We start from the raw sequence: 10987 nt of genomic DNA, 5'->3' as shown, positions 1-10987 counted from the left end.
CCAGGTAAACCAGAGGTGAAGATTTTTTCTGACTAGGAAATGCAGCTTATTTTAGTTGATTCAGCTATTACAAATTAACCAAATTCAAACCCACTTCCCTATGCAGTAAAAAAATGCAAGAGCAGCAATCAGATTTTGAAATGAGAAATGAAAATGGAATGAAAAAGCCATGCAGGGATCCACAAAGAATCCACACACAGCTCCTGGAGGGAAGCAGAGTTATCACACCTTTATTAGACAGATTTATCAGCCACCATATAAAAAGATGACAGCCAAACTGAGTTCCTCAGCAGAACAGCCTGCCCTCTACCCTGTTATTTATCAGGACCTTGGGAAGGCTGTATCCATCACTGGGGAAAAAAAGGATTAATTTCTGCTGATCTGGGTAAATTCTGCCTAAGAAATCAAAATCTAACACACAGGGAAGTGTTCCAAACCCAGACCTTCCATTCCAACAGGCCAGGCCAGCTTCTTCACCCCTCTGGGGATTCCTCCAAGACAACACACAAAAGATCAAAGGCTTCAAAGTGTGATCCCAAACTGGCAGTGTGAAATGAGCTCACAAAACTGGACCTAAACCCCTGTTTTCCATAGGGAGCAGGATGTTTACTGCTACACAGTCTGACAAACCTCACAGGCACAAATCACTAAGAGAAAACTGCTGCAGAAAAGGCACTGCCACATTTATCATTTATCATTTATGAGCTTACTTTGGTACCAGCGAGTTCTTTCATCATGAAGAGGGAATCATCAGCTTTGTCATCATCATCATCATCGTAATTAGGAGAGGGGGTTCCTTCTGCCCCTTGCCTGGACAATCCTCCTCCTCCCCTGGGATCAAACGGATCCACCACGATTGGCTCCGTGCCTTTGATCTCACAGCGGCAGAAGGGACAGCCTTGGCCTTCAGATTCCTGCAGGGGACACGAGAGATCTGTCACAGCAGCCTCTGGGGGGCACAGTTATCACCTGCTCCATAAACAATCGGCTTGTAACACGCTTTTTGGCAGGCAGCTTTCAACTGAGAGGAACACAAAGGCAAACTGGGCTAGAAATACGGAATGTTTTCTCCTTGAAGTAGAAAAACAGCACTTTAGGAAGTATTCACAGTTTTTCCTTATTCCATATTAAGAGATCAGGCATCTAAACAGCTTCTGATGCTGTGACATAATGAGACAATGTTTCTGCTATGTTCTCTCCACACCTGAACAGTTCTGAGAAGAGAATATCTGTAAAAGATATTCTGTAAAAGAATCTGCAAAAGAAGAGAATACCTGCAAAAGATCAAGCAGCTGCCCTCAGAGAGATAAAGAAGAGACAGACATAGAAGAGGCCAAGGCTCACCTGCCAGGCTGTGAGACAGGAGGTGCACATCAGGTGCCCACAAGGTTCAATCTTCACGTCCTTGTCGTTCTCAGCACAGATTTTACACAGCTGGAACGTGGAGCCCATCTCACAGTACAGCTCATATTGTTCCTGAGGGAAAGCCAGCATAAATCACAGCATAAATACAAATATTCCGCTATCATTTTACAGGCTAGATGCTCTGAAAATAGTGGAATTCAAATTATCCAATAATATTCATTTAAGCATCCCAAGAAAAGCAGGGTTCAAGACAAGTTGATGTTGAATGGCACAAAAGCATCAATGTTGGCAGAACATTCTAAAAATAAACCCCTAAAATCTGTTTTTGCAATCTCATCTGCCCATCCCTATCACAGAGGATTTCTGAATTTTGTAAAATACTGGAGCACTAAAAACAAGTGTGACAGAACTGGGTGAATAGCTAAGGAGGGTGGAAATCAGGGAGAAAGGCAGAGAGTTGGATGGAATGGAATATTTTATGGAATATTTTACTCACCTGTGTAACTTTAATGTGGTCCTGAGGTGTGGGCTCACACAAGCCAGTCAAGTCAGGATTCTGATTCCGGCCATCAGGAAATAAATAACTGGAAGAAGTTGGGAGAAAAAATATCTCTGTATGTGCCTGTACACACAAGTACACACCCACAGATCTAAGGTTTCTTTTGGAGGTGGGAAGGGAAGAAAGAATGAAGGTGAGAAGCAAAGGGTGGGAGGTCAAGGTACTCTGAATTCTAATGTTGTGGAGGAATTTTATGATTGGACCAAAACTGAACATGTTATTCTTAAAAGTATTGGTTCAAATTAAGGGTTTGACAAAAAAAAAAAAAAAAGGGGATTTATGAGAAGGGAAACAGTGGTGCACATTTATCATCTGCTCCTGCACAGCTCTGCAGTGCAAAGACAGCTGTCAGTAATTCCTGAGTGCCAAAATAGTTCAGCAATGACTTATTCCACTGACAGCAATGGGGTTATTCAAATTTTAACTGCTTTGTTGTCCTAATTTTTATAAAGTTACTTACAAGCCTTCCCTGAAGCCATCAATCAGTGCTTGGAAAAGAGGTTTGTTGTGGGGGATTGTCTGGAGAATGTTCCCATCTGCAGTGACGTAGCCAATGGCCCACTGACCCAGGCGGGTACAGCTCAGTCGGAAAATGTAACTAAAAACACACAAAGGAAAAGAAACCTCAGCTTGGAACAGACTCAAAACATTCAGTGACAAGTAGGTAGCATTTGTCTGGCCATATCAAGACAGCAAATAAAATTAGTAGGAATTACTTGATGATTTGTAGCAGCTTTCCTCAACTGACGCCCAGGCAGTTCAAAGGGGAACTTTGCAATATGATACAAAATGAGAAAAGAATCCAACTGGCCTCCAGGTGAAATTAAACCCAGAATCCAGAGTAAGAGAAGTTAACATCCTTAAAACCATTTGTTTCAAATCAACTTAGAAAAAGCCAACAAACAAACAGACTAGAGGAGGTTTCCATGTTTCAAAGCAGCCCAGAAGTGACCACACAAGCTGCAGAAAGGAGCACAGATAATCTGTCAGCCCTGCTGCAATCAGTGGTGGCAGGCAGACCCTCCCTGCTGGCTGAGCTCTCTCTCACCTGCCAGGTTTGTGAATGAATTTCTGCAGTCTGGCCTTCACCTCGTCATAGGTGAGGAATGCCATATAGCCAGGGTGAGTCACTGCCAGGCTGTTCCAGTTCCTCAGCAAAGATGACCAGGGCTGGGGAAGCACCAGAGAAACAAATTAACCACACACTTCTGGAAAGGGTTAATATTCCTGCATCAGAGGCTGCTGCAGTTAGAGAAACATGGTTCTGTTCCACCACAGATCCAGTAAAGAAAGCAAAACATTCATTCCCATGCAGCACTTGGCATTTGAGTTTGTCGCTTGTTGGGGATAAAATTATCACCTAAGACAGACCTTAATCAAAACTCCTTTAATAAATACAAAAGGAGAAGTCACTGAGGTCCCAGCTTAAGAATAGCCATCAATTGTGCTGCTTCTGCAGAGAGAATGACTCATTCCCCAGACAGGGATAAAGGCAGGAGTTTAATGAGATTCTGCAGAGCCCAGGAACCATGACTGCTCTGCTCTCCAACCCCGACTTCCTGCATGGCCTGGGGACAGTGACCTCCCCTCTGGGTCTCAGTTTCACGGTCTGTAACTTGTGACTGCTCCTCACCAACCCCACCTCACCAGGGTGTGGCAAGGACTGTGGCTGGTCTCAGATCTGAATGAAGAAACCAGCACACACATCTCAAATATTGCTTAAAATGATGCCCCAAAAGTCACAACAACCACCTGAAATCTCTCAATCCTGAGAAAGGCTTGGCTGTGTAAATCTCACCTGATTTTTCCAAGTTTTTTAACTTGTCTACAGGAAGGTATCAGCACTCCCTAAGAACTCTGCATCCCCTGGAATTTGCAGCAGCTCTTGACTTGTTCTTTATGTACAACACTTGGAAAAAGAGCTGAATGAGATCAGCTACATTGCAACACCAAACATGGGAATTTTTCATCTAGACATATCTTAATTACAACCCACCCCATCACATGGGAAAAGGCAAGTCAGAGCCAAAGAAGTGAGTGATTGTTCTTGTAAATACCCGATTGTACCATCAGAAGCTGTGTTTTTGAATTTAGCACTATCAGAGACTGTGGGGAAGAATTTTACCTACTGTTAATATCCCTTCAGTGATACAGAGATTTCTCACACACACAGACATGTCCACAACATCCTGGCTGGGGCAGTTCAAAAGATAGGAAGCCCAAATTTCCATGCTTGAGCTCCATCCTGAACAACCCCCCTCCATGGAAAATAAATCTGACAATAAAGAAAGGCATGAGGGAAGACAGAGTGATGAACTAAGCTTCACATTTCCTGGCTTGCAGAAGCTGTGTCAGAGCTTCAGTCTCAAAGTGACCTTTGAAAGAGAAAACCTGATTCATGGCAGGATGCTGAATGTGCCTGGGAGTTGCAGTGTATATTTAGGGATTTTTTTAATTCTACAGCCAGAAATATTACTCACATTTACTGCAATATGGGGTCTTAAGTAATACTCTTTAAGGGATGGAGGGCAGGACAAGCAAATCCCATACAGCACAAATAATGTGTGTAAAACATTGGCCTGGATAAAGAAAAGTAAAACACTTTGAAGTGATTCCCATTGCTCAGTTCTCACCTGGAAGAGCCGTGTGAAGATGTCAAACTCAAACACTGAGATGTAGTCATTGCAGGTCAGGTCAATGGTTGATTTGAGAGCCATGGCCTCCAGGCCAGAGCTGATGGGATGCACCTCGTGCAGGGCCTGGCGAAAACTCTTCCAAGGAACAATGGTCCTGGGGAAAGCAGGCAAAGGCAAATGGCTGAGCACCAGCAGCGCCATGCACACAGCCACACCTTATCTGTGTCAGCATCCATGTTGTGATAATAGACAGAGGAAAAGCAAAAACAGCCACACGAGATTTATTCATGTCACACAAAAAAACAGATTTCTTGGTACTGCAGGAAATCAGCAGCCAAATGAAATTATAGCAATTTTCTCTGCACATGCAAAATTGTGGAATTAGAAGCCCCCCTCTGGTTTCTCTCTTCCCTCTTTCTGCAGTCCTACCACAGCATCACTTGATAATAATTTCACAATGTTGCAGCTGGCAGAGAAGAAGTTAAGTCTAGATGGTTTAAAAAAAAGCTGCAACCAACTCTCTAAAGAAGGATTAACTAGAGAAGGAAGATAATCAGAAGCCAAAACACAGGCTCCTGTTTAAAGGAATATTTTCCTTTTTTTAATAAATCAAGTGGCATAGAAACACAGAAAGAAAATGCCTCACTTCAGACAACTGTGCTATTCATGAGTAAATACATTATGGCTTTTTGTTCTGACAGCTACTAATTAAACTCTTTAGGTGAAGTACCTCAGCTCCCTCAGTTTGAAAGCAGTACCCAATCCATTAACTTTAATCCCCAAACATTGCTGCGAACACCTCCACGGTTCATTTAGCCAGTGTTTCATTAGATACAGAAATTAAACCTGACATTTCAGCAGTCTGCACACAAAGACTGTTGCAATTCCCTTTCCCCTTCACTCTTAGCAAAGCCATTTTGCAAACAGAAATTCAGAGAAGGAGAGAGGTGAGTAAATGATTGGAAAGACTAATTGGAGGGAAGATGAAAAGAATATAATATTATGGCTTAGCTAAAGAACAACCCATGTAGGGGGCATGGTAACCTTTGGAAGAAGAAAGGATTATTTTGCATAGCTTACTTAAAAGTTAAAGAATTAAATCAAGGAGAGGAAAATTTAAGCTGAATAATCAAAGAAAACACCATGACAATACAAGAGTCTCCTGGGGAAGCTGGGGAAAGATTCATCACTTGACACATTTAAAACCAGACAGGACAAAAACTGGGAAAGTTAATGCAGGAATGACCAGTAGGTCTCTCCTATAATTTATTTTAACGTGACAAAGCCCTTCCTGAAGGGCCAAACAAAATTCTTAAAAAACACTGGGTGCAATTTGCTCCCACACCTGTTTTTAAGCACAGTTAAAAACTTACTTTTCACCAAAAGCCTTTCTCCAAAATTCTGCAGCATCTGCCTTGGTGATCCGGAACGTGTCCCCCTGGAAGAGACCACTGGGGAAAATCCCTTTGAGTTCTGCCAGCATGTGGCTGAATATCAGGGACAGTTTGGTCAGGTTCCTCCTGCAAAGGATCACAAAAATTGTTTCTTTTAGGAAAACAAAGAGTTTAGCATTCCAAGTAAAGCTGAACCAGCACTTATTGCAATTCAAGAATGATCCCAGCATGCAAAACTCTGATTTGGGGCTCTCTTTCAAGTGTTTCCCCAGCATTTAGAACATCTAAAACATGGGAACTACCAGCAAGGTCTGTGTTTGTCAAGACATTTTCCACAATGACAAACTCTGTATAATCTCTTTAAGGTGAGCAGGCAAAAATCCTCCCATGGAAAAACACAGTCACAGAAAATGCACAAAACCAATACTCAGACCTCACCTACTGAGTATTGAAGACAAAAACTCATCAGGTTTGGGTCTGAAAATTCCTTTTGAGAGCACATAAAACTGCTCCTGCCCCAGACAATGGAAGCTGAATGTCTCTGCAGGTCTCCAGAGGCTCCCAACACAATAGATTTGCTCAGGGAATCTCTAACTGATCCTAACAGACCTAAGCCCCCAAGGGAATGCAAAAACACCTGCAGGTTTTTCCTAAAATGGTCACAACTTACACACAAAAGCTCTCAACCATTGTGTTTAATTATCCAATTTGAATTACAGCTGGGACCTCAAGTCCCTTCTCTGCCTGGTGCCACTGAGACATCAGGAGTGCTCTATCCCACAGGAAATGCCCTTTTTGAAGCTGGAAAAAATATATTTTCTGCTATTCTATTCACCAGAGACACAGCTCTCTCTCACTCCTTTATCCAAATAAATATTCCAAATATTCTCCTCCACTCCACTGCTAGGAAAGGTTCCTGAAAAGAGACAGGGATATTTCTAGGCCAGAGGGGTTTTTTTTCACCCCCACATCATGTGCTGGAAGGTAAAAGAAGGAACTGGCATCATGTGGGGAAGAACAACTTGTGAGCTGTGCCCAAAACACCAGAGCTGCTCAGAAACCACCCAGGCATGGCACAGACTCACTTGTGGCACTGATTATTTAAATATTGAACCACAGAGGGACAGAACATCCCCAGCCACACTGGATTTCTTCTCTTCCCATCTCTCTCCCCGAGTTTGCTGCTGTTGCAGAACATTTGTGTTTGGCAGCAAACTCCATTCCCCCAGGCTCCAGCTTTTCACCAGTTTCTGGTGTTCTGGTTGGATTGGTTCCTGTTCACTTCATCTGGGATGTTTTTTCAGATACCACTTGCTCTAAACATGATATTGCCACTTGAAGGACTTATCCTGTAAATGTGCCTGATTGTAGAACTGACCTCCAGCCTTCCCACAAAAATTCCCTGGACATTCGGGACATTTCCCACATTTTCACAGGGTCTAGACTCAACTGGAAGTGACCATATTGCTTGACATATATTCCAGTATTTTCTCAGCCCCTTATGAGCTGTTGCTCCATACCCTGACAGTCTGGGTAGATTAGAAGGACTCAAAACTCTAAATTTTCTATGACAGCAGTTTTTTCTCACTCTTCTTTATCCAGCTACATTTTCATTTGTGTGCAGCAATGAAAGCTGCTCAAAGTGTTTATGGAAAACACCAGCTACACAAAGAATTCTGGTTTTTGTCATTTCATACGTGTCCAACAACAGCAGGTGCTTGGGATTAACACAAGGAAAAGCCCCCAGCTGCTCTTCCCCGAGCTGTCCCATTCCCCAGCTGTCCCTGGATGTGTCACACACTCAAACTGGGTATTTTGAAGCAGTTCCACAGTCTGGGTTTGGCATGTTAAGTAAAAACAAAGCTGTGCATTTCTCTTTGCATTTCGGGGGAAGGCTCAGATTCTGAGCTCGTGGTACAGGGAAAATGATTTAACTGCAAATTCCCACCCCAGGTCCCTCCCATGGAGATTCCCACCGTGTCCCTGCAATGCCTTTTTCTGATAAACACCAGAAAAACTGTAAATCAGAGGTGTGAAATTCTGAAAGCAGTCGCTCATAAAAAGGCAAAAAATAAGAGGACAGTTTGTGTTCGTGCAAGAAGAAAAAGCAACCACCAGGCTGTTATCAATCATTTAATCTACAACCCAAGCAAAAAATGATGGGCCTTTTATAACTGAGTTTATAAAAATAGTGGCTTTAATAAATCTGCTAATGATTTTGTACTCTCCTATTGCTGCCCAGCACAATGTGAGGAAATTTGGGTATGACAGAAAAGCACTTTGATGCATTTCTGACCCTGAACAAGTGCATGGTTTAAACAAAACACTGCAAGAAGCCAGGGAATATTCCTGTGCTCAGTTGTTTATCTCTTCTGCCTCAGCTGAGCTCCAGGAAATGCTTGCACTCAGCTGAGCACATCAGTTAATGAGAGAAATAAGAACTTCCTCAGGCTTAAGGATGGATAAACAAATGGTTTTACACACACACATTGAAGGACTTGGTTTCCAAAACCAGCTGAACATTTTAAACTCTCAAGGTTATCATATTTTTTGTAAATATCCAGCTATATTGTAAGTAAATAACAGGAAAAACCACAGGAAATGAACATGAAGAGCAGCAAATTGCAAAATAGTTTGTGTTACTGGTTTTTACATACAGCAAATAGTTACTAATCCTATGCTAAAAGGACAACTATTTCCTTTATTTTGACAATTTACATAATTGTAAATTTACACAGACCAAATAAACACTTGCAATTCTAGAGAATATTTTGATTGGCATGTCAAAGCTTCCTGATGATTGTGCTTTATTTTTAGTTACATCAGAACTGTCCTTACTGCTCTTGCTTCAACTAAGCAGAGGTGAATGTACTCTCAGAAAAGGGGGCACATATTCAAAGAACATTTATGGCTCTTAGACGGGAGATTCCCAAACAGCTTTGACCACAGACCTCCAGCAATGTCCCATTTTCAAAATTTTACCTAAACACAGTAATGCACACAAAACCGTCAGCGCGGGCTCCACCAGAGACAAGTTATGAGTTAAAGAACTAAATCATACAAGTTCAAATTAAATCTTACAAGAATTAATTAAAATTAAATCTCGTAAGTTGAAGACTGAAATGCCAAGCCCAGTTTGGGAAGAGCTGAGTGCAGCACCTAAATCCTGCTGCTGGGGAATTTAAACACCTGCCACCCAAGCAGTGCTGAAAACGTTACCCAGGGACCTCAGGCCACATCAGAGCTGTCCCCAGAGTGTGCAGGCAGCTGCAGGAACACCTGGGCCAGCTTCAAAGAGCCAGAGCTGGCTCTGTTCTGTGCTCACAGCACCAGCTGAGGTGGGATTTCACAGCCCCGAGTGCTTTCACACGTACGTGCAAAGCTCCCGGTTTATTATGGTTGGAAATAACGAATCAACATGCGAAAACGACACAAGATAAATATTTTTTCCACTGTGTACAGTAGCCAAGTGTTTCACACATGAGGAGGAACACCTGCAGCTGGAGCATGGAGGGATCAGTGCTGGTGCACAGGGAGTGAGCTGAGAATTGGTCGTGGAACCAGCCAGACCCAGCTCCAGAGCCTGCTCAGCCCAGCCCCTGTGCCCAACCCCAGCACCCGCCGGGCTCTGAGCTTTGGGGAACCAAAACCAGCATGAAGCAAGAGGGTTCCTTCAGTTACCCCATGCCCACAGACAGGTTTCCCCCTCCCTCCTGCCCTGAGCCCTCTCTGCTGTGGTTCTGCTCTTCCTTCCTGCCCCACGATGGGTTTGGGTTTGCTCCACACATTTCTGTGGGGTTCAGGAGGCTGAGCAGAAACTTCCAGCTGCAGTCCCAGCTGGGGGTTCTGCTGGTGTTGTCTCCCTTCCCCAGACCCTCAGCAGATTTTTCTTTCCCAGTTTCCTGTATGGGCTCCATCTTGGAAAGCCATTAGAGGTTTGGTTTAATCAGGGATGTGTCTCTCAGCCACGTTGACACAATTAGTTAAATTAATGTGCTTTGTGACTAAATGCCTTTTCCCCTCAAGGCAATATTAACGTGGCACAACCATTTCTGCCACTGCCAGCTACGATTTTTTCATTTTCTTCCAGCATTTCTCACCTCCTTCAGAGCCACCCAGCTGACACAATATAATTTAGTGCCTCACACGTAGCAAGGATCAGCTCCCCAGGCTGATTTAGTCACAATATTGTGCTCACATGCCATCATTTGACGTGCACACACTGCCGTGTCTGTAAAGCTCATTCTGCTGAAGGCATGTTACAAACACAGAGGAATTATGAGGTGCAGTACAAGAAACCAACCTCAAAATGCTTCACTTCTCAGTAATTATTGTCCTCATTTCTTATTCTTACATTCTTACCACCAGATTCTGTTTAGGTGACACAGTTAGCATCCACAGGACAAAGTGCAAGCTCCACTACTTATGAAAACATCAACCACAAACCCACAGGTTTTTTCCTATAACTACATCTTACAATTTTATACTTGAAGAGCTAAAAGAAAAATTAAAAAAAAAAAAACAAACCAAACAGCTCTTTTAACGACTCCAACAAGTAAAATGCACCTTTCAGAAACCACAAAGATGTGAGGTTCTCATGTCACAGGGGCTTTCAGATGCACCAGGCATGAGCAGTTTGATTTCAGCAGAGAATTTGATATGCCTGGCTTCAAAAAGAAGAATTTCAGGAGTTTTCTGTGTGTTCACGTTCACAGAAGCAGTGAGTGGAAATGCTCGAGGTGATCCCAAGCTGTCTTTTGTAACCCTGAGGCAGCTCAGGCTCCTCTGATCAGGATAAAAATAGAAACAGCGGAACTACTTTCAACAAAACTTGCAACACAGGAAGTGAATGAAATTCCACTTAACTATTGCTGGCTCAACAGAAGGCACCTTACAGAGCCAGGCTCTCAGAATAACTAAAAGAATGGATTAACATTACATTTATTGCTTGTTCTATAGAATTTTTCACCATCAGCTCCTCCTTTTTCAGTGCTTTAGGTATTACAGGGCAGTTTCCTTATGCTCTGCTGAAC

At 42.9% G+C, this 10987-nt stretch overlaps 1 protein-coding gene across 1 annotated transcript in view; it reads right to left on the bottom strand.

Moving 5' to 3' along the window:
* The window catches only part of CBL (Cbl proto-oncogene), a 30106-nt gene that overhangs the window by 13176 nt on the left and 5943 nt on the right, over positions 1–10987 (bottom strand). The window contains exons 3-9 of the mRNA XM_005427659.3: positions 5934–6080; positions 4558–4714; positions 2973–3094; positions 2385–2522; positions 1862–1949; positions 1345–1476; positions 711–914 (exon numbers count right to left, since the gene is read on the bottom strand). Of these exons, the coding sequence (XP_005427716.1) occupies positions 711–914; positions 1345–1476; positions 1862–1949; positions 2385–2522; positions 2973–3094; positions 4558–4714; positions 5934–6080 (988 nt within the window). The remainder of the gene's footprint in view (positions 1–710; positions 915–1344; positions 1477–1861; positions 1950–2384; positions 2523–2972; positions 3095–4557; positions 4715–5933; positions 6081–10987) is intronic.

The sequence above is a fragment of the Geospiza fortis genome, unplaced genomic scaffold, assembly GCF_000277835.1.
Source record: "Geospiza fortis unplaced genomic scaffold, GeoFor_1.0 scaffold37, whole genome shotgun sequence".
NCBI lineage: Eukaryota > Metazoa > Chordata > Aves > Passeriformes > Thraupidae > Geospiza > Geospiza fortis.
Note: the sequence above shows the minus strand (reverse complement) of the source record. Positions and strands in the feature narration are given on the sequence as shown.